The sequence below is a fragment of the Lissotriton vulgaris genome, unplaced genomic scaffold (assembly GCF_964263255.1).
Source record: "Lissotriton vulgaris unplaced genomic scaffold, aLisVul1.2 SCAFFOLD_405, whole genome shotgun sequence".
In the NCBI taxonomy this organism is placed as follows: domain Eukaryota; kingdom Metazoa; phylum Chordata; class Amphibia; order Caudata; family Salamandridae; genus Lissotriton; species Lissotriton vulgaris.
Genome location: NW_028240680.1, coordinates 1,156,227 through 1,180,839, shown reverse-complemented (window position 1 = coordinate 1,180,839; position 24,613 = coordinate 1,156,227). Strand labels below are relative to the sequence as shown.

General features: G+C 43.5%; 1 protein-coding gene and 1 pseudogene across 1 annotated transcript in view; one reads left to right on the top strand and one right to left on the bottom strand.

Moving 5' to 3' along the window:
* Positions 1 to 12,348, top strand: part of LOC147672912 (uncharacterized) — a 46,822-nt gene extending 34,474 nt beyond the window's left edge. Inside the window, exons 2-3 of the mRNA XM_086947926.1 lie at positions 2,852 to 3,007; positions 11,082 to 12,348. Coding sequence (XP_086804052.1) covers positions 2,852 to 3,007; positions 11,082 to 11,242 — 317 coding nt within the window. The 3' untranslated portion in view covers positions 11,243 to 12,348. The remainder of the gene's footprint in view (positions 1 to 2,851; positions 3,008 to 11,081) is intronic.
* A 3,436-nt stretch (positions 12,349 to 15,784) lies between these two features.
* Positions 15,785 to 22,184, bottom strand: LOC147672911 (anillin-like; annotated as a pseudogene).
* Between the last annotated feature and the right edge of the window lie 2,429 nt (positions 22,185 to 24,613).

Sequence of the window (24,613 nt, the reverse complement as noted above, 5' to 3'; positions counted from 1 at the left end):
CTCAAATAATACAATCTTGCCCAAAGGAATGGTGCGTACTGTGGTGCAATTTCAAAATAATAAGAAGTCCCGCTAGTTGGAAATCTATCACTATCTTTGTGTTTTTTTTTATATACAACTATTTTCCAAATAGCCAATAAAATTATTTTTTTATCACAGATTTTATGAATCCAGCAAAACATATTCAATGTGTGAGCTCCATAGATTAACTGTAGAACATCATCATAGTGCTAAATCAAATATTGAAGGTGGGCGGGCCAGCCAGTTGCGACCCCAGTCAGTGCACGGTTTGTTGATGCATGGCAGCTTACCAGCCATTTCTTATGGGCACCCCATTCTGTGATGATCATATACTTGCCTCCCTGTTCCTCATCACTGGATTCTAATTACATCATGCTCTGTAACAGGGGCTTGGTAATTTGAGCCCATAATCAAGTTCTTTTCCTGTTTTCCTGCTAGTTGTTTTCAGCATAGGTCCTTGCTTTATAGCCAGTGGTAGAGGAGACATTTGACTCTTTTCTGCTCTTCTTTTGCTGTCAGAAAAATATATTTTACAAGAACACACATTGCATCACCATTACAATCACTCCAAAATAAATGTGTCAGAGTGAGTAAGGCTATGAATTTTTGACAGAGGCTATGTTGCTGCTCTTCAGCAGTATATTTCAGCTCCTCCCGTTTCCATCCTTTCGAGAAGTCATTTGCCCGTTCCTACCATCTACACAAACATTGTGCGAGGCTATTTACTTTTACAGGCATAGCAGAGCTCAGACCATGTCCTTTAGGGATCAGCTGTCACCTTAAAGGAACAAAGTTTCATGTATAAAGTTTGCTGCTTCTCATAAAATGATTTTATACACTTTCTGCCATGCAGTGGCATCACAGGATATTCCATGTAGATGCTGCCAGGCTCATACTCATTCCTGCTGGTGGCAGTGATCATCGATCTAGTAGTAGAAATATTATCAACTTCTGCATCTAATTAATCAGGACTTTAAAGTAATCTTTTAACCTCTCATCAGCATACTGAGGATTCTGTTCATTGTCTCTCTACAATCGTCTTCACAGCAACCCTTATTCCACACAAAGAACATACACTCAAAGCCAACTGTTCATACCTTTCTGAAATTATACCAGTTGTAACAGGGTTCTCCTAAAACATATTTTCTCAACCCAGAAGGCAAACTAGCGCCTCCTCTCCTGGCAGATAAAAATAGCACCTATCCCACACATCTGGTAGTAGCAATAAAATGGCTGCCTCTTTCCGAACGCAGAGAGGGGATGTTGAAAAATGGGCCCATGGGTGACCTGCTATCGATTTTGAGTTTCGGACCGACTGCTCAGGGCTCCCAATGTGAGAGGGCGAGCTTTAGTGTTCTGCTGCTTGGATTCATGAGCATGGGCTGTGTGTTGTATTTGCTGTGAGATGTTGGAGGTTGGAAGGGGCAGTGCTAGTTTTTGAATGTATCCTCCAGATATCAGACAATGGACACTGATAGCTTGGATGTAGTGTGGCCACCGTCACAGTCAAGCTAAAAGCCAATGAAGGCCCGAAGTAGAATTGTGTTGTAGTGTACCTTTTACTTATTGCACTCTCCCTACAGTAGTTCTCTGCCTTGCTGCTCAGCTTGTGATGAGGTCATATAGAATGTTGAGTGGGTTTGTATGTGGAGAGAGTCAGTTGGTGTGGATGGGCTGAGCAACGAGGAGGCTGCTCCTGGTGGAGCACTTTAATGGATCAGAACATCTTCCTGTAACTAAGAAGCTGTGATGTAACTAGAAGAATAAATATACTAAGTGTAACTACAAGACATGACTGCGCATCATTCTTCGTTTTAACAAATTGCCCATTGTTAAATAGCAGTATCTCGAAGGAAGTGTTCTGTTAATTAAACATGGAGCAATGAGTGGCAAGCAGGGATTTTATTTCCAAGCAGCTGTGTTTATGAACATTGACCTCTAAATGTATTTGTGTTAGCTTTCAAATAAGGTCTTTGTCAAAACGATACTACAGGACGTTTATGTTGTACTATGTTTAAAAAAGAACTGACCGTGATATGACAGGTTGTGGTCTCCAGAAATACCTCAATGGCATCAATACTGTTATCATCAGTTTTTAAAAAAAGGCACCATTAAATTGTCACAAAGGTAATGGAGTTGGTAATGATTTCAGGTCTTTACCCTGAGAAAAGAAGTATTCCGTTTTACAATAGCAGTGAAACAGAGTGAGAGTCAAACCATCAATGTCTGGTTTCAAGAAGGTGGCAAGTATCAAATTGTACCACGTGACCAGTAATGCAGGTAGCCCCAATGGGACCACTGTTATTCACGGTGCAGAAAGGTAAAACAATAGCCTGGCAGAAGGACACGGTGATGCTCAGCGCGGTCACTAAAGGGAGCTGAAGACATATTGAAATCATTGCAATGTGCCTTTATGTCATTTTCAACTTAGACGGACCTACTAACCCATATCTTACTTTTCATTACTAACTAAGAACCTGTAGGCCAAGTTCACACAACACCGCCATGATGTCATGATTCAGACCAAACTGGGAAATAGATACAACCTTCACCAAGACTTTATTTCAGTGTTCCTTATTGATCACCCTCATTGTTCTTGACTTGTTGGCTGCGCACAACACTGAGCACCATTAACTACTCCTCGTACCTCTAGAACAATGAGTACAATTGGTAAATATCAGTTACTATCATAAAATGGGCTTCATTTGTTGGTGCTGTACCGCACAAAATGACGCTTTCAGAGACAATCCAAAACTCGTACAGCTGTATATATCTGACTATGAATGCAATAAAATGACACTGAAAGTATACAATTTCATTATAATTTCAGACACCCAGACAAGTGGAGGAGTGGTGTTTGGTGCCATTATTGGATCTATATTGGGAATTGTAATGATTCTTTTAGTAGGCTACTTTATTTGTGGAGTGAGAAAACCAGATGCTTTTACCCATCGTCGACTATACGAAGACATAAAGAATGAACCAGGTATTTACATTTTTTTACTTGACTTTGTCAGAGGAATATGGGTGATGTTCGCTTTTACTTATGCATGTTAAATATATTAGACTTAATTCACAAGCTAAAATCTCAGTCCCAAGAGCAAATTAATCCACAAAAATTGTGGAGCGCTGGGATTTACAAGAAGAATTAGGGGTACCAGAAACATGATTATGGGCTTACTCTTGGTACATTATCCTAAACATAAGATTTACACCAATCGGTGCCAAGGGAGTGACCTAGAATAGTCAATGCACATGGTGGTGTATACCATCAAATAAGCACTTCTAAAGCAAGTCTGTGGATTCGTAAAACACATGCAACATAGATGATCCCTTTCTTCTTGTAGTAACGTATATAAGTCTACCTGGCTATGTTACCCATTCAACTTGAGTAAATCTAAGGAGGAAGTTGTGTATGTTCAAGCAAGAGAGTGGCTGCAGACCAACATGTAGGGTGGTGATTAGACAGAATATCGGAAGCAAAAATATAACGGGACAAAATATTGTGTCAAAAATATCCAGGAAAAAATATTGGGGAGGGATATTTCGAATGGTAAGTACGATTTTACTATATATAACTCCACATAGATGTACATTGACGATATAAATCTTCAAGGTATGTCGATGTGGAGTTAAAAATAGTGGGTCTATACTTACCTGCTTGAGCTTACCTTCTCAATATTTTTGACACAATATTGTGTCCACACAATATTTGTGTTTCCGATATTCTGATCCTGTAGTGCTACAAAGAAGACACAATCTAGTCAAGAAGAGTCTCAAACTACCATGTCAAACTTTGCTCATAAGGATGTTCTCTGGCTATCCTTCTGATTGAATAACTATTCAACTTTGGAGTGCCAGATAGCATTTTGAATAGCAGTAAAGCTAAGAGACAGAAGACACCGCAGATACCAAAAACTTAAATATAAAAAATAACAGTGTATTATTTGGAAAGCAAGTTCTTAGGAAAATGTATGTAACAATGCTATCCCTGCACTGGGAATTATTGTAATACATAAACCTGGAAGGGAGAGATGTGCAATGTCTCTCAACTCATACATTTTCTGTTTAATGGGATCTCTCTTGGTGGAGCAATCTAATCGCTGACCAGTGATTTTCACTGGGCAAGCCTTTGAATATTCTCAATATTGCCGTATTTGCGGGCATGACCACAAGACATAAAACAGGCCCCTATCTGCGTGCATCACCTCAGGCATTTATTGTTAGCCTCATTTACAATGTTTTTTTGCACCACTCAACCTAGGACTTTTGTAAAATACACACTTGGATTAGCTTAAAGCCCATTCTTATCGCCACCTCCCAGGGGGTTTGTAATTCCTCCTTCCATTCTTTTTCCTCCAAGGCCACCAAGTCTGCCTCGTATGTCTGTTGCAATTGTCCCATAGTGTCTGGGGAGTTGTTAATTACTTTTTATATATTAGTGATACTACTTTTTGGGAGCCGTCTTAGATAGGAATCTGACTACTGATGGAGAGGACTCTGGGAGCACACTGTGCCGAATGATGTTTGTTGCCAAGGCTTGCATATATCTTTATGCCTCACATGCTACCATGTGGTAATCGCATCATAGTGTGTCTAGTGTGACCATTTCCTCCCCGGATTATATTACTCCCAATTTGTTCTATACTTATATGGTACGATCTCCAGAAACCTTTATCTTTTTCCAGTTAGGCTAAGGTGCCAATATCCCACAGTGGTGTCTTCTCCATGATTGACCGCTTCCAGCCTGGAACTTTTGTGGCTTCCCTACATATTGCCACATCTTTGTTGGTGTGTACTGGCAGTGGTTTTAGTAGTGTATGTCTGTATAGCGTGGCTGGGTAACTTGTACTGCCTATGGCGTGCCTATCAATCTGTACAAAGAGCTCGCTTGTGGTACAAACATCCAGTCATTGACAGTTACTAAATGAGTGGGCTAATAGTATTTTCTTGTGTCTAGGAGCTCTATGCCCCTATTGTACACCTTACATGCCAACTTGTGAAGGATGATACGGGGAGCTTTTCTGTTCCAAATTAACACACAGACCTGTGCCTCCACCTTCTCAAATAAACCCCAGAGTATCCTACAGGTAGTGTCCTACCTAGCATAAGTATCTTAGGAAGGGGGATAATTTTGAACATGGCCACCATTCCCATGAGTGAGACTGACAGGTTTCTACAGTGATTTACATCCAATCTAAATTGATCCAGGAGGGTTTAAAGGTTATTAGCAAGAAAAGCATCAGTGTCTCTTGGTGATAAAAGTACCTAGGTAGCGGAAGTCATGTGTAGCAACTTGTAGTAGGCAGCCGATTGGCAAACACTGCCAAGGGATATAGGTGTGACTTGCCGCAGTTGCTGGTGTAGCAGAAGCAGAAGCATTTCCCAAAAATATCAAAGATGTGTAGAATTCTGGGAATGGTGTAATTGAACTTTACTACGTACAGTAGTATGTTGTCAGTGTGTAGTGAAATTCTTTCTGCCCGTGAGTTTGCCAAATGGAGAAGTTGAATTATGGGGTCTCCCCTCAAACACTTTACCAGGGTCTCCAAAGCCAGTTTGAACAGCAATGGTGACAGTGGGCAACCCTGCCTAATGGGACATACAGGGTACTGTTCACTCCTAGCTGTGCCGATGGTTGATCTCTGGTCAAAACACTATTCTTTTCAGGACCTCAAATAAATAAGGGCATTTCAGTGTGTGGAATTCCATTTTTGTGGCCAGAGAAATCATCATGGCCGGTACCTACACCGTCTGTGTGTATTCCATACACCCTAATAGTTTCTGTGGGCTGACGTGTGCTCCTCTATTAGGCATAAATCCCAATTCGTTGGGGTGAATTAAGGCAATAATTGCAGGATTTGATGGTTAATGAAGGGGCCTCATCGCCAGAACCTATCCATCTGAGTTTAGTAGGGACACTCATCAGGCGGCTTGCCTCCTTTGGTTTGACCATGATCGTGGCCAGCCTCAGGTCATGTAGTAGATTATCTTTTACTCGCAACTCCTTAAACATGTTTAGCATATGTTCAGCTAGCCTGCTGGCCATGGTCTTATACAACTCTGTTGACAGGCCATTCGGGCCCGCTGACTTGCCAACTTAATTTCCCATATTGCTGTCACTATCTCTTCAGTTTCGATGTCGGCGTCTAACATTAACTTGTCCTCAGGTAAAAGTCTAGGAAAAATAATATCTTTAAGAAAATAACACGTTTCCTGCCATGTATTATGATTTGTGGATGAATATACTGCCTGGTAATACGGTGCAACAACTTCTGCTACTTCACTCTTTTCCTTAACCTGTGTACATTTGCCATCTGGATCTTGCACACCCAGGTCTGGGTACAGTATCTCGACCCCCGACGGGCAAGCGTACTGCCCGACTTGTTTTCAGCTCGGTAGAGTTTGCACAGTACGGCTATATAAATGGCTCTTGCCTTGTTCTCAGCTACTGTATGGTATTCCTGCTGCTTCAAGCGCAGCAGGTGTCTTCAATCTTCATCTCCCAGTGCCCGGACCAATGATAATAATGCTAGGGTTTCACTTTCTACTGTACTCATTTGCTCCCATCGTTTTTTAGTTCCTCTTGCAATCAATGAGATGGCGTGGCCACTAAATACCATTTTTGTAGGCTTCCCACAGTGAAGTCTGTGAGCCTACTGACCCTGTATTCTCGATGAAGTGGTGCTCTGAGGTTTTCTTTAATTTATTCACAATATCTCTATCGTTTGAGGTACCATGTATCTCTGTGCCAACCCTCTCATTTCTCTCCATCCCGGAACGTGATCTCGGCCCATAGGAAAACATTGATCAGAGATTTCCTTGGTCAACTGTTTGTCCTACCGAAAGTGGCCTAGGTGGATTCATTGCATTACGTAGTTGCCTATATGTGAAGAGTTCTTGTGTGCTCCTGAATAGAATGTATATTTGTTCTCTAGTGGGTTCCGAGCCTTCCATACATCTGCAAGGCCAATAGCCATCCGAAAACTAGACAATGGGCTTGGTGTACTCCTACTGGTCTGACCTGTTATCTGTCTATGGGCTAGATGTAGGTAAATCAGATTAACCGATTCATAAATACCGAATGTTACCGATTTGGTATTCATGAATCGGTAAATCTGATGTAGGTAATTATTCGGTAACAAATACCGATTCGGTAGGATTCTGTATTTACCGAATCGGTAATTACCGAATCGGTATTTGCCATTGATTCCTATGGGCCTTGAAGCCCATAGGAAGCAATGGCAAATACCGATTCGGTAATTACAGATTCTGTAAAAATACAGAATTGCCAAGGGGGACAGGGTGTCACTTTGACACCCTGTTGCACCCCTGTTTCTGGCTTGTGTGCCATGTGACACACATACATGCCCTTAGGGCAGGTATGTATGCCACATGGCACAGGTGTACAAGCACAGATGTGCATGTACACAGGAATTCGTAATTTTCCACCCAATGGTATTTGGTGGTAAATAACGAATTCTTAAGGGCCTGTGGCACTGTTTACTGTGCCATCTACATATTGATTTACAGAATCAGTAAATTTACCGATTCAGTATTTTACCGATTCAGTATTTTACCGATTCTGTAAATTTACAGAATCAGTAAATTTACCCATTCTGTAAATCAAAGGCCCCCTACATGACAAAACCCAAATACCGGTCGGTATCGGCCGTTACCGACCGGTATTTGGTTTCCTACATCTGGCCCTATATCTTTATCGACTGCCAGAATCAGTATACCAGGTAGCAACTGTATTATTAGGGCTCCTAGGTCTGTGACTGCTTCTATTTTCCACAGGACATATATGGAGCACAAGTTCAGTGTCCTATCTATGCCACATATCGGCTTTACCAGTCTTGATGCATTTTGTGTGGAAAGTATAGGACTGCCTTTTGATCTAGAGGCCCCCCCTCCCCCCCCCTAGAATCGGTTGTGAAGCCATAGTGAGCCAGAAACATATATAGGTATCACTGTAGGAGAAGACAATTGTTGCCCCTTTAGTGGGATTACTGTAACATGACCACGGCTGGACTGTATTTTTAAATACAGCATGATTACTCCTCTTTTTACTTTATTGCTCAGGCCATTGACGTTCAATGTAAATGCTCTTAGCGCCGTGTCAGTGATCATCAGAGTCCCTACAATATTCCTTCTCTTTTCTATTTTGCCTCAGGACACTTCTCATCCATTCCAGGCGCTGAATAGTCTACCCTACTCTGCATTCTTGTGACACTTCTGTGTGTGTGTGTGTGCGTGTGTGTGAGTTGGATTACCCAATAAACCCAAATTCCTCCCCTCAACGCAACTCCTCCATTCCTTCTGCACTGCTAGGCAGGTTTCAAACTAGCTGTCTCCTTAATGTGCAGAGTGCCTGTCGACCCGGCTTAGTTCTATACATCACCAACATTAAACATTGTCTGATGCGCCTCTCTTGGTTTTTTGGATCCACTTTCGTGGGCTGTTATCTGTACATCAGCTAGGCGTCTGCTGATGGTCCCAGGTTTGCCCACCAGACCAGCTGGTCTACGTGCTATCTAGTTGTAGTCCATTGGATTGCTCTGAGTCATTTCTATGGTGGGGCGGGCTTTTACCATATCTCGTCCATGCCATTTGCTTTCTCCACAGCTGTCAGTGTTGTTGATGTGGAGTTTCCCCGAATGTCTACTGATCATCTCCTCAATGGACTATCTTTATTATGTCCAGCTTGTCCTGACATCTATGTATACCTCCGTTGCAGTGCACACTGAGCGATCACAGGTTTTCAATCATCCAGCAACTCACTGGCCTTGTCTGGTGAGCTAAAGTGCCATGTTTTGCCCTTGGCAACAATCTGCAGCTTTGCGGGGCACATTCCTTATGTATTTTATTTCCTTTGTCCAGAGCACTCTCTTTACTTCATCAAAATTGTGTCTAAATCTTTGGACTCAATGTGAAGTCTGGAAAGAAACTTTTACTTGCATTTTTATACTGTATGTGGTTCTGTTGTTTGGCTGCTTGCAGAATGACATCCCTATCTTGGAAGATTCTTGCCTTAAGTTTTCTAGGTGGGCCCCCAGGGTGTGTGGCCAGGATCAGTGCCCTCTGCAACCACTCGACAGAGAAGAATTTTGAAAGTCCCTTGGTTGGAATGTGTTCAGTGTCAAATCCTCCAAAAATAGTTTAGCACTAGGCCATTCCGCCATTTCGGAAGCCCACTACCCTGATATTGTTGTGCCTTGAGTGGCCCTTGTAGTCTTCAAGTTTAGCTTCGATAAATTTGTCATGTTTTTGTAGTTGATTGATCTTGGTTTTAGAGAGACTTAGTGTCTTTCACCCAGTTTTTTAAGGTCTGCTCTCCATAGATTTATTCCTATTGTTCCCTCATAGTTTCCGCCTCTTATCCCCGTGATATAGCATTGTCGTTTATGTTGTTATGTTGATCCCCGTGCCCCGCCCACCCTCACCATTGCACCTTCACACCGTTGTTTCGCCGCTGATATCTTTGGCCAAATCATCTGTGGTCGCTGCCGGGGAGGAGCATGTCCCTACTTTTCCCTTCACTTAGTGGCCTCCAGATTCTCCCAGTCCCTTCCTGCCAATATATATCGCTCATGCCCAAAGAAAATCATCTCAAGGTCTCTCTCCAGCCGGTATTAGCACCCGGTAATGTTGATCGGGTGCTCTGATCTAGCTGGCAAACAGGGCCCGGGGTGCCCTAGAAAAATAGAAGAGGCACCTCGATGATCCTCTCCCTTCATCTGGTGGCTGGATGCTCATTTCCCAGTGGAGGGATTTAATTAGGTCTGGCCCAGTTAGCACCCTGAATGCTTTGCCTAGTTTGCGCCCCCACACCCAGCGCACACCATTGATACCTCCCCCTCTCTTGGGCTCCCTCACTCAGCGTCACTGCACCCCAGGAAGTCTTGCTGGCCTGCTCCTTAGTGAATCGGTGTTCCACTTCCAGGTCGCTGCTAAGATTTGACCTGATTTTGGCCCCATTTTCAAGGGCCTATTTGCACCTTTTACCTGGCATTAACTACCGATGATTTCCCACTCGCTCGGGTTGTCTCACTCACTGTCTCCACCTCAGACTGAGTTCCATCAACTGGTGCACTGTTAAGTCTATGTTATGTTTAGGTCCCATCCCTTCATTGCTGCACTTCTGCCTCATAGGCTGACCTCCAACCTCTGCGTATGGTGTGCCCTGCCCTCTCGTACTGTGGGACGGAGAATGTGGCTCCACCACTGGTCTTGCTCTTTGGGATTGCTACTTCGGGTGATTTTCTTCAGCCTAGCTGCTGCTCCTGTCGTTATGAACATCCATAAAGTAGATTGTGCTCATCAGGACGAATATTGTTCGGTTAATTTGGGGATTATATTCCGTAGGTACGGGAGTCTTACCATTTGGTGGCCATCTTTGCCGGCACGTAGCGACACCTCATGGTATCTCATAAACTTAAACTAATTTTCTCAGTATAGGTATTATCTGGCTCAGCTTTTGGAACTTAGCTGAGCTGAACTACAGTTCTTAAAGATACCGAAAGGGCTGTGTGGGATACCAATGCCTTAAACACTAGAACAAATCAGGAAAGTCTAATCCAAGTTTTAAAACATAATGTAAAAATGTATTAACTAAGAATAGGAAAATTGAATAAAATAAACTCGTGTTAAAATAGAACTCAAAGGAACCACTTATGAAGAAAGAGGTTATAGGAATAAACAGCTATCCTAGAAGCATAAACATTATGGGATATTCATTGAGACCTAGGGCTCAGGTAAAGCTGACACAAAAGTTCTCACAGTTGCCATACAGAAAAATACCTAATTGTGGGCTAGCCACAACTGTGAATTGGCTCAATATTCTAAGTTGGACTCGTCCTGCCCGCATGTTCACAAATCTACTATTGCACATACAACATTTTGTATAGGCACACTATTCTGTATGCATATAGTTTTAGAAAAGCCATCTTTATCTGGTTTTAAGTGTTGTACAGTATATTGGAGGTTCTGTTATTTACATGATACTGACTTTTTGATGTTAAAATGTTTTTTAATCACAACTAAAACCTATTTTTCAGTTCTACGACTGGATGATTCAGTGGAACCGTATGATGTAAGATACGGAGCTTCCTCCTACCATAACCCAACTGTGGTAGAAGAGCCGGAGTACCGCCATGTAGGAAACAAACTTGACTTTATTCCAATGGATAACTTACCATCCAATCACCCCTCAGCGTAGCAAGACTTGAAAGGACTTGGTAAAGTGACTGAATTCTAAAACCAATGTTGTGCCAAGAACTGAACGGACTACATTCATCAGACTTGAAATCTATCCTAGACGTTTTGTTATCAGAGAAGCTTCCTACAGGTCATCAATGCATACTGCCAAGGGGGAGTGAACAGAGCTGAAGCAGAGTATGTAAATTATCAATATTTAAATATAGCACTCCTTTGGGGGGAGATGCTTCCTTGACACGGATGGGACTTACATGCCCAGGTGGGCCTCGCCGGGATCCTCCCTGAATCTGGCATTCACTCCTTTCATGGAAATGGACAGGGGGCTCTTTTTATTTCTTAGTGGTGTATGACTTTCAGTTTTCAAAGCCAAATAATATTATGTCATAGGATAAGAGCTGGTTCAAGAAAGCGCTTATCTTGCAGTGGGCTGAGTAATATCTGCAATGCAGCATCCTGCTCGCGTGGAGCACTGCATTATGACTCTGAATCCAGTATCTTATAAAAGAAGTCAATTAGATCAAATACTGATGTTTCTGGGCGGAGGAAAGACAGGTAGGCAAACGTTTAGGAGCTGTAAAGTGAGAAAATCTGTATATAAAGAGAGGGGATGAATAAAACGACGGCAACAACGAAAGAAAGGGCAAAAGAACAACCTAAAAGAGAGTGGAAGGAATGATGGAATAAATAAAGGAAAGGGGAACGTAGGAAAGCAGAGCCTAGGGAGAAGAGGGGAAGATTGGAAAGAAGACAGTAAGAAAGGAAGACAGGGATGTAGGCAGGGATCAAGGAGGGAAGAAGGAGAGGGACGAAAGGAAGGCATGATACAGTGTGAATTGGAGAGCAAGAAGAACAAATGTGTACATTAAACTACAGTAAGTGAGACAAAAATAAAAGCAAGGGAAAAGAAATAGATGTCCCAAAGGGAAATATTAAGAATGCAGAACATATATTAACAGGGGAAATAAATAAAAAAACACAAAGATGTTTACGGAAAGTGATTAATAAAGAAATCACAGGCCAATTGTAAGTGCGGAATAAAGAAGAAAAATAGCAGAAAGAGATAGAAATAATGACAGTAAAACTAAACAAAATATGTGAAAACATTAATGGGTCTATGTGAATCTATAATATTTTAAATGTTTGAAACACATATTATCAGCTTCCAAAATTTGTGAAACTCTGACCCAATTTAAAGTAGATGTGAAATGTTTCAGTCGAATGTATTGTAAAATTATAAATGTACATTGTTCAAATACTTTGGTTATTTTAAAAGATGCCATTCCGTTTTTTCTTGTGCCATCACATTCAAAAATCCAAGGGAATAGACATGGTGGAATACACTTCTGAAATGTGCTTCACAAATCGTATTGATGGTATCAAAGAACAACTATTTTCTGCTACAACCTCGTAATGTCTTTAAAGTGTTTCAGACAAAAAAAAGCTAATTGAGGCAAGCACATGGCCTATTGGGCAGGTCAAACTAAAAGAAGCTCTAAAGGCAGTAAGCATTTCTCCCGCGGATTATCAATTGCGTTCCAAGTGTTCATGAGCTGTGGTGTGTTCACATTCGATGAATGAGTGGTCAGTTTTTTTTATTTCGGTATGCTACAAAACATTTGCTGGAACGCTGAACCTAGAAAATTTACTTTTCTAAGACACTTTCCCTGCCTAGTCTACAATGTTGTTTCAGGCAACGGTTCATTTGTGCCTCGGTTTTCCACTCTGAGCAGAGGAAGTATGAGTCAACAAATGATCTTTCACCATTCCAGTTTATTGGCATCCTTCTTCTATTTCCATGAACCGCAACAGAAAATAGAAATAAAATAAATGGAATAGAATATCAATAAAATGAAATGAAATTAAATTAAGTAGTACTATTTATGTATTCCTGACTTCCGGCTGGGTAAACAGCCTGAAGTTGGTGGCACTGCAGGTAAGGCCTGCCACCATTCTGGTTCACACTGCCAACTTACTAAACGATTGTAGACCAACACTTATATTTTTGCAAATTATTTTTACAATTAAGTATTGGTTTCATCTAGGAAACTCCAATGCTGCTAAATAAACGGCATATGTTTAGTAGCATACCTAATGTGGCATTCTGGATACAGGGGAGATCCAGGAGAGATGAATTTCAACAGTAAGACAATCACGCAACTATGTATAAAATGGCTGTACACTGGACATCATCTTTAGTCTGAAGTTCAGACCCCAGTGAGGTTATCTGTACTCATAGAATACTATCTGCATTTCTAACTACTTTTCTTTATTAAAAACAACCACCACTTTGACCTTTATTATGAGTGCCCTCAATTCCAGTGGAGCTGGTTAGAGCAGTTACTGGCCTCATTGGAATGATAAATTCCACACAGACACAACAGTCCTGTTAATTTTCGCCTGGAGATTTGGGCAGCTGAAAACAGCAACATCTCCAGGTGGAGGTTTTGTTTGAAAATAAGGAATTATTGGGAAGTCAGCGTGGAACTAATTATCCCCGTAGTAAGAACTCGTTTCTTAGTGATCCTTCAGGGTCTAACTCGCTTTGGGCAGGATTTCTTCTGCCCCAAGAGATACTGCTACACCCAGTATCGGCATAACTGCGGATGGGGAAATATTGGCCCATATCCTGAGCCATCGGTAAAGAGTGCCAATATATCCACATATCTTTCCCTTAAGGTGTCAAATGATAAATCATAATAATTGTTCATAAATATGCAGATATCAGCGCATCACCCCTGCTCAATAAAAAGGCAGTAGTAATTAAGAATTTTATTATAAGTTCTTAGCCATAAAGAATTAGTTGTGCTCTAAGGCATTTGTAGTAGAAAGTTGATATTGCTCTACAGCAAAGCAATTAGCATCCTCTACAGCAAAGGTCACACTCGTGCATGGATTACTTCTACAAGATGAAAAATCACAGCATGCTCTATGCACTGGCACATACCGACCGCGATTCATGGAGAGAGAACCTACTTGTGTCAACCCTTCATTTTTATATACAGATGACAGTTAACGTTGACACTTATTTAAAGATCAGGCTGTTTCGAATCCTAATTAAGAATGGACCACGGTGGTGTGTTGTGCAAGACGCAAATGTTTGAAGGCCATTTTGTACACAATTAGTAATTTTAGGTTTAGAAAAATGTTAAATAAAAGTACCAAATAGCATGCACTATCTTATTTCCTTAGTATCTCCCGCCTTAAATAATACTTTTTCAAGAACAATGTCAATGATTGGGTCCTTGATATTAACCCCCCCCCCCTCCCCAAACCCTACTCCTTAAAAAAAGATGTCTGAAGCAGGGAATACTGAATCTAACTCCCGAGTTATTCATTGACCAGACTCACAAGGGACGCAGATGATCACAACTTTGTGCAAAGATTGGGGGGCATATTAGCAAGGGGAAGTATCGCCGCTTTTTCGGCGAATTGTGCCGAGAAAGCAGCGATACTTCTAGAGCCCTATCCACAAGGGCATTTTAACGCCTGGCTCAAGCCCACTTTGCATGTCGGCGACAAACGTCGCTAATGACATGCAAAGTGGGTGTTCACACGTCCAACCACATGTAAAATGTGGTTGGAGGTGGGAGCATCCTATTACCAAGGCAGGCGTTGGGAGAGGCAGACCTGCGATAAACTTGTTTATCTCAGGTCTCCCAACGCCTGCTCTGACCAGGTGTTAGGGCATTGATAACATGGGGTTGTGGATCATAACGCTGATTCCACCCCCCCGTTTATCAATGCACACATTAGCTCATGAAAACAACGTTTGTTTTCATGTGCTAATGTGCCATATCGCCGACTATCGCCGGATTTCTAGAATTTAAGTGCAGTTTATTGCAACAAAGTAACAAAATTAGCAGCATTTCATGATGGCGAGTGCCCGGCATATATATGTGCTACATACTTTTTCAGAGTATGGCAAAAGGAAAATGGCAACAAGGGTTTAGTAGTCAGTTTCGCGAATAGATGCAGTATCAGCAAGTTCCCAATTAGTGTTTGAAAAATGGACAGCACCCTGCAGGATTAAATACACCGTTTAGGATAGGTAGTAAAGTGATATCTCAACATTTGTCAAATCACATGTAACAGTATCACAATTGTTTTCCCAACAAATACATAGGCAAGAGACTCTGTGTCTTCAGTTTTCTGTCCTTTATTCAGTTTTTCATTTTCATTAAAAAAACGCTGATAGCCAAATAGCCAACGCGTTTCGTCCGTGACCGGACTTCTTCAGGGCTGAATAGGACGTGTTATTTTCAGGTTCATATGTGATGCATATTTTAATGTCCAGATCTGGATAAAATTTATAAAGTTGTCCTTTCTCATTAGGGAGTATAGGTAATACGAAATAAAGTCATGGATTAGTATGACACGGTTTTTTATTCAGGCCAAGGCAAGCCCGAAAACACAGCATAGACGAACGTAGCAAAAAGGTCTTCTGGTAAAAAAATTAGCAGCATTTCATGATGGCGAGTGCCCGGCATATATATGTGCTACATACTTTTTCAGAGTATGGCAAAAGGAAAATGACAGCAAGGGTTTAACAGTCAGTTTCGCGAATAGATGCAGTATCAGCCTGTTCCCAATTAGTGGCCACAGATATGCCAGAGTCATTTGGTCCACCCTGAAGCATCAAAGACGGGCGAGCTTCGGTCTGTGAGCTTTGGGGAGACGATGTTACATTGTCTGATGTGGTACGCCAAGTCCTGAGGTCCACCAACGCCTGGTTCAGGAGTTCTATCCACTGGTTTCTCTCATCCTTTGTGTCAGCAGACAGCCAGTTCTTGGAGAAGCAGAGGTTATTGCGGCACTGAGTCACCAAAGTCTCAGTGTCATCTTCATGCTGAGGGCGCGCTGTAATCAACTCCAGAGTATTAGGACGGGCACAAAACTCCCAGCTGGCTGCCTCAATCTGGGGACTAGTACAGTTAAAGAGATTGATTTGTCCTAGAGGATCCATGGTTTTCTCCTGGTCAGGATATGCCCATTATGACAAGTAATTCCTAAATAAGACTCACCAGTGTCTGTTCCAGGCTCCAAACCCACTCACGTCATTGAACATAGTCAGAAATCCAATGTGGTGTACATTGGAATGGCTCTGGCACTGCAATTTTAGATGGATATTCCCCTCTAAAGGTGACAGGAAAGGAACCTTATCAAGTGGAAATTTGGTCTTGTTCAGGGATTCCTGTGAGGCTGTAAGGGAGCCTACTAACAGCAAGTTGCTGGTTCGAATAGAACTGACAGTAGGAGAACTGAAAGCTGGAGAGGCAAAGCTAGTTTTCTTGGATTTGGCAGATTTGCGTTTCTCGGTTGTTGGTGTAACTTCATTCTGTGGCAGGCTGTACACGTCAATATCAATGTCAAAGGTCGAAGCAGCATCGTTTAGTTATGTTTTGTTATGTTAGTAGTTTGTGTGAGCACGACAGCTGCCCCAGCAAAGAGGCGTCCCGGCGCTGGTAGATCAAGAGGTGCAGTACAGTAAAAAGCAAGCCAAGCTAGGATGTGCATCCCTAAGAAGGGGGGAACAAGAAAGTTTTAATAGCTTTCCGGAAGGCGAACAGGTTCTCCATTCCACGGATGCCCACCGGGAAGGAGTTCCAGAGCTTGGCTCCCAGCACCCGGAAAGAACGACCACCAATGCGACATAGTTTAGTCCGAGGTACGATCACTTGGTTTTGTCCCAGTGAGCACAGACTACGCTGGGGCACATACGGGGTCAGAAGCGGACACAGGAGATCAGGGCTCCCGGATTTAAGAATCTTAAACGCCAGACAGAGAGCTTTTAACTGGATTCGGGAATTAATCGGAAGTCAGTGCAGCTTTCTGATCGTGGCTCTGGCTGGGCATCTACGGGGAAGACCTACCAAGGTCCTCGCTGCCGAGTTCTGAACTCTCTGCAAACGCGCTACCTCGGCTTTGTTTGCACCCAAAAACAGCACACTGGCATAGTCCAGGCGTGATAGGATGGTGGCTTGGACAATAAGCTGACGCATTTTGGAGTAAAAAAACATCAATATCGGGTTAAGGCCTCTCATAAGACCCACACAAGTAGCTGCTACCCTCTTGGTGTGGGTCTGAAAGCTGAGCAAGGAGTCCATCCAAACTCCCAGGTTTTTAACTAGTGACTTGGACGCTGGCATGATGCCCAGCGAGGATGGCCACCAGTGCTCACTCCAGAGGGTGGTGTTCTTCCCTACAAGCAGCACCTCAGTTTTGCCTGCATTAAGCTGCAGGCAATTCTCAGTCATCCATTGGGCTACTGCAGCCATCCCGTCTCTAAATCTCGTGGCCGATGTCGATGGCCCTTCAGTAAGTGTGATGACCAGCTGAGTATCATCTGCATATGATACCAGCGTACGGTCCCACTCTTTAGCAACTGCCGCAAGCGGCTGCACATAGAGATTAAAAAGAGACGGGCTGAGTGCAGAGCCCTGAGGGACACCCTGACCGATGTAGTGGGACTGAGAAAGATACGGAGGTGCCGACACCCGGAAGGATCTGTCCTTTAAAACTAAACAAAACCATTCCAGAGCGAGACCAGTAATTCCAGCTGACTCCAGACGGTATAACAGGATGTCATGCAACACCGTGTCAAAGGCAGCGCTGAGGTCTAGCAAAATCAGCGCTGCACTCTGACCGGCGTCGAGAATCATCCGGAGATGTTCAGTCTTAGCCAGTAGGGCAGACTTGCTGCTATGACCCGGCCTGAACCCATTTTGAGATGGGTCCAGAATGCTATTCTGGTGCATGAATTGGGAGAACACATTATTTACATGGGCCTCAGCAAGCTTGGCCACCCATGGGAGAAGGGAGATAGGCCTACAGTTTTCTGGTTTTGATGGATCTAGGATGGGCTTCTTGATAATAGGGGATACCCATGCCTGTTTCCAGGCAGTAGGAACATTGGCCATGGAAAAGGACAAGTTCAGTATAAAACTCAGAGGCTGTTGGTAGAACGTTAGAGACTCAATAAAGTATGCCAGCCTCATAGGGTCAGCCGGAGATCCGGATTTAACTTTCCTACAGAGTTTAACTAACTCATCATTCGTGATCTCTGGTATGAAAGTCAGGGTGGCACCATCAACTTTGGTATTGGTGGAGGAGTGCATATCTAAAGAAGGCTGCGGAAAGGACCTATACATTTTTTGCACCTTTTCTACAAAGAAAATGGCAAGGTCTTCGCACTGCTGTGCGGAGGTTATGCTAGAAGCAGAGGTTCTGTTACTATGAAGTTCCTGAACCAGTTTAAAAATACATTTGGTGGGGTTAGAACTGGCTTTGATTTCTTCCGCATAAAATGTAGCACGCATAGAGCAAATAGCTTTATTATAAAGTTTTAAGTTAGCCAAGTACATCTCTTTGTCCCCATCTTTATAGTCCCTTCTCCATGTTCGCTCTGCCCTCTTGCATTCTTTCCTCATGGATCTCAGGGTGTCATTATACCAAGGGTTGGAGGAGGATCTGCGCCCCTTAGTCCATTTAGCAGGAATGAGGGCATCGAGTCGCCTCACAATCCAGTCGTGGAAGGTGGTATATACTATATCCGGGTCCGCCATGTCCTCACAGGGAAACATCCCTAAGGAGGTATGGAGGTGATTTAATTTGAGTTTGTGCCATGGTCTCTTAAATACCCAATTCACCCCATCCATTTAATTGGCTTCATGACCTTCACAGTGGCCTTAACCAGATAGTGATCCGTCCACCCCATAGGTTTGGGCACATCAGTATTGACCTCTGGGATGTTGGAAAAAAGTGGATCCAGTATATGCCCTGCTAAATGCATAGCGGCCTGAATTAAGGAATCTGATTGCAAGACCGCTAGGTCCGCCAGGAGATTCTTGATGGATGAGTTGTGAACCTGATCAAAATGGAGATTTAAATCACCTAGGATCGTAAAATTAGCCGATCCCACCACCAAAGAACTGGCCACCTCTTGTAAAGGCTCAATAAACTTAGTGGCAGGTCCCGGAGGTATATAAATATATAGTCCTGACAGCGTAAAATGCGGGCTGATAACAATCTTAAAGCGGGCACCTTCACAACCCCAAATACCTTCCTTAATGAAGGAGCAGGCGTATTGTTCTTTATGAATGACTGCTATACCGCCACCCCTAGTTTCCCTGTTTACTAACTTAATCAGATAACCTTCTGGGAGAGTAAGATTGGGTAAATTAATCATGTCATCGAGCATCCAAGTTTCACACAGGAAGAAAACATCAGGGGATTCCTCTATAATGAGTGTCCATATCTCTAAAAAATGCTTAGCAAGTGATCTAATATTTAATTGAAGGACAGTGAGCTGAGCTTGTTTTCCAGACCCCGAAGTCTGTCCAGCCAAGCAGGTCCTAGGCACAGTGAATATACAGGTATTGCATTGTAAGCCCGTATACCCTAGTTGAGCAGGCAGCTCGTCACAAATCTGACCACCTGGGTTCAGTGTGAGTAGTGTCTCTCTGTCATAGTGCCGGAATTCACGGAGACCACGACCAGGAGTACTGGCGAGAGGCGATGACGGGCGCAGACAGGCTTGCCTTTAGCGCGCCTTCGGTGTGCCGCCGGCGCGCCCTCTGCGCCCGCCCGCTGCGCCGTCGGGGAATGATGTTCATTTATAGGAAGAGAGGAGGGCGGGAGGCAGCCAGCAACTAGAGCGCTACCCCTGCCTTCCCCCAAGATGGCGTCCACCCCACACTCGCACCAGCAATTAATCGGCTGTGCGGGGAGTGGGATCAAGATTGAGGTAGGAACCGTATCCGAGTGCAAATAGCAGTATTTTAAAAAAGCAGCTGAAAGTACAAAGTACACACACTTTTTTAAAAATAAAGAAGCAGTCGTGAGGAAATGCTAAAAGGTTAGAAAGAAGCGCAATTAAAAAGGAAGATACCTCCTAGCTAACAGCCCCCGGCTTTCCGCCTCAGGGGTGTACAGCACATTATTCTGTGCGGCCGCGTTCATTAGCGGTTTTAGTAATCCGGGAGGGCGGGTACAGCACATTAATCTGATAGTGTTACTGAAGTAGGGAAAACGATGTCATCTCCACAAAGTGCATCTTGTACGCTGGCAAGGGGTGTGGCCACTATGTAATGAGACCCAAAGCGAATCAGTAACAGGAAGTACTGACTAGGTTTCCTGTCCGGTTCATCACAGAGGACAAGTAGGCCATTTTCAGAGGCAGACGGAGATCAGAAATGGTGACAGAGCAGCGGCATGGTTCTAGTCCTTGTACAGACTGGGGCGAGGAAGTGCCTGGAGATTCTGAAGATATTAGATGTGTCAGCATGTTCAGCAGTGAGACACGCTTCTCAGAGAAAACAAGCGGTAAACATTCAGCCTCTGCCCTTTCCCGAGATCCCTTGCCGTGCTCTTCATCAACACAGCAATTTAATGTGTGGCTTGTCTGCTGAATAATGTGGTGAAGAGCAGCAACTTCCTCATTGAGGAGCTTGATCTTTTCATGCAGATTTAGGTTCCTGCTATCCAACGCACTTTCAGTTGTCCCAGAAGCGAGGGTTTCTTTTGAGGTGGTATGCCATCGACCCCGGCTGGTGCGAGACTGCGCCGCAGAGATCTATATGCATGAATGCTGTAGGGGGGACCAGCATCACTGTAAAAGGAGACAGGGGTGCTAGTGGCAGCAGTGTTATCGTTGGAAGTTTCACTGAGTTCAGGCAAGCCGGACACCACCGAATTCAATGGTGTGACAACAGACTCTAGGTTGAGAAACTTTCCGAGTGGTGATAAGGCTAAGAAGGGAGGAGGCCAGTCTTGAAGCTCATCCTGAGCATTTTCTTCTGGCTCGGATTTCTCAGAGTTCTCACTGTCGAGCACTCCCTTGAAGATCTGGTCTATCATGGCAGAGTTATTCCGTGCTCCATTCTGCTCCATTTCGGTGTGGTCATCTGGCTGGTCAGATTCATTTTCTGAAGCCTTCTGAGAAATGCTTAAAATTGAATCACCATCTTCATAACTTGTGGATGGGATGGTTTCAGATTGTGATGCAAAGGTTACTTAGCGAAGCGAGCTGGTGCGGTTCTTTGCATCTAAATCATTCTCCAAAGAATAACCCTTCAAGCGAATTTCCAGGGAGTAGACGCTGCGCTCCTCAGACACGTTACGAAGCTGATCATCTCCGAGTTGTCCGGAGTGTAAGAATCCATGTGAGATTCCGTGGAGTCCTCCGTACTTTTCAGAAATTAAGCACTTTTTGATGTCCCTTCGCCTGTCTGGGCGTGGTCTTGTAAGCTCTCCGCACTAGACGGCACCATTTCCAGCAGACTATTCTGTATTGAGTTTTGCTGCTTAGTCAACGCCTTTACCCACAGATTTTTGGGATCGAATGTTCCACAAAGCGATGCTACCTCTGCCTCCCGCTCCGTTCGCAGGCGGATGGCACTGGATAGGCTAGCTGAGGCCTGCAGATGATTGAAGAGTTTCATACAAATGGCACTGGTGCCTTCCGTTTCGATCTTTAGAGGTTCTGGAAGAGAGGCTGGGATTGGATCTGGAGTCTTCCGCTTCTCAAACAGGTCAACAAGTGATTTCACTACCACCTGGTCAGTTTCTTGACAGTGGTCTTGATTTTCCACAACAATTGCACTGAAATCCAAATAGTTACCAGGATTCCACACACAATTAAACTCCGCATGTGAAGGATTGCGGTTACTCTGGTTGTTACTAGTCACTGGGGTTTTAAAAACTTCACCCCTCAATTTCTGTATTCGAGATTTCACAGATAAGATTGCTGGAGTAGCTGGTCTCACACTACTTTCGGCTTCCCGTAGAACGGACGAGGGGCCAGGTTTCGGCGAGGTTAGCGAGCCCGCAGACTGCAGCGGATTTGTGTTCTCTTTTTCCTCTGCCGTTTTGTCTTCCTTCCTCTCCTTTGCTGGTTCATAAGTTTGGTCTGAACCAGGTCTCTTTGGTGCCTGCCTTTCCGCCATCTTGCATCCGTGGCCCAGCTGCTGAGGTCGAGTTCAGTTTTCTGCCCTGAAGACCCGTAAACTTCTGCTCTGTATCTCAGCTTCTACGTCCGGATTTCATTTCGCCTACGTGATGCGCATTGATAATTGTGCGCTATCACAGCGAAAAAATACGGCCATAACTGGCGATATGGGAATGTGCGTTGTGCGTTTTCTAACGCACTTCTAGGTAAAATGCCCCTGGATTGTATATCATAGAATACCTGAAGAGGTGGAGAGGCTGTTCTCCAAGAGCTGGACACAAGTAACCACATTGTGCCATAGGATATAACATTATTGGTCATAAATGAAAGATAAAATCACTATACATCTCTTTAAGTAGCAAGATTTCATATTGCCAACATTGCAATTTTCTAAACGATTACAATAAATGAACAGAAACGTACCCCATATTGCCATGAAGATTGCAAAAAACACAGTTCCACCGTTGTCGAATAAGTGTGTCACCTGCAGAAAAACAAAGTGTTTAATTGTTCATATCTTCATAACTCCAACCCCAGTTGAACTTCACATTGTAAGGACACTCACAACAATGGGCACTGTAAGAACCAACAACTTAGAAGCTTATCTGACATGGCACATAGGGTCACCTGGCAAATCGTGTTAAGGTTCTACTAATGAATTTGATAATATTCCATATGTCTTCGAATGTATTCATGGATAAGTGCCTGAAATGGGCATACGGGCAGGCTAGTTTGGAAAAATAACGTCTGTACATATTTGTTTCCGAAAATGAATGGTGGCACTTTTTTTATGTTTAAGATTTACATAGTGCATGCCTACCCAGAACCAGGCCCGGACTGGCCGTTGCAGGCACCGGGCAATCTCCTGGTGCGCCGCAAGGGTGTGGGACGGTTTTGGGCCCTGAGGGCCGTTTCTGTTACAGGGCCGTTTTTGCAGCGTTTGCTGCAAAAGGGGCGCTGTAACAAAATCGGCCGAAAACCGGCCCCGCCAATGAGCTCGGTCGCACCGCCATGGGCCGGCTGAGCACTTTGCCAGGGCTGGTTTTGCTTCTCAATCTGGCCCTGCCCAGAACAAGCTTTCTGGCGCTGTCAAAAACTATAAGTGAAAGAAATCGGAGGGATTAGAACAACAAAGGGGCAGATGTATCAAGATTTCATTTTGCGAGTCCTAAATAGCGATTTTTTGCGAATCGCTATTTAGAATTCGCAAAATGGAATGTATGTAAAAATTCGCTTTTTTTTAGCGATTCCTTAATTTTCTTTATTTGCGAATTCACATTTTGCGAATTCGCAAATAAGGAATAATTTCCCATGCATTCCTATGGGCCAGGAGGCCCATAGGTATGATTGTGAAGTAATTCTCAAATTGTGAATTCGCAATTTGCTAATCGCAATTTGAGAATTATTTCAAGGGTGCAGGGGTGTCTCAAAGACACCCTGCTGCACCCCTGAAATGTACATGTGTGTACATATGGCGCACATACATGCCCTATTGGCATGTGTGTGCGTCACATGGCACCTTAAAATATGACAATTTGTGCTTTTTTAATAGAATTCGCAAATTACCATCAACAACAAGTTGGTGGTAATTTGCGATTTCCTAACCAAAATTCGCAAATTGAAATTGCTACATACATATATTTAAGGAATCGCAAAAATTGCGATTCCTTAAATGCTATGGCAAAATAAGGAATCGCAATTTTTTGCGATTCCTTAAATTGCGATTTTTTTAATACATTCCAAAACCTGCAAAAAGGCCGTTTGCGATTCGCAAAGGCCGAAATTCTGCGAGTCGCAAAAGGCTTGATACATCTGCCCCCAGATCTTTAATTGTTTTCTGGAGACTGCTTTGCTAGGGCGGTGCTGGACATGATTTACTGTCGCTTCTCATACACAGTCCTTTTTTAGGTTGAGCCTTGAGAGCGCATGCGCAGTCTCTCGATCTGTTATATATACTACTGGGCTGTCAGAACGCCCATTGACTTTGATTCGTTAGTATGATTGTCCTTCCAAAAGGCTTGGCTGCAATTGGTCACTATCCCTTCTTCGTCCCTCTTTATCCTCCTTTGTTTCCTCCCAGCAGCAGCGCCTAACTTCGGATATCCTCCCGTTTTTTTTTTGATCCTTCGTTTTCAGGGACTTTTTTTTAATTGTTCCTTTGTAGTGTTAGCAGTAAATATTTTGAAGGGAATGCGCACCCTGGACATAAACTCAAGTGGGGCCCAAGAGCTCACATTACAGAGTGCGGAATACAGCATCCTGATCACAAATTCACAAGTTCATTATGTGCTACAGGATTGCGTGATAAACTTGCATGTATTTTCATTCAGGTGGAATCCGGGAGCATGTAATGAGCTTGTGAATTGTTTGTGACCGGGAGGCTGCACTCCTCACTCTGTAACATGATCTCTTGGGACTCTCAGCAAC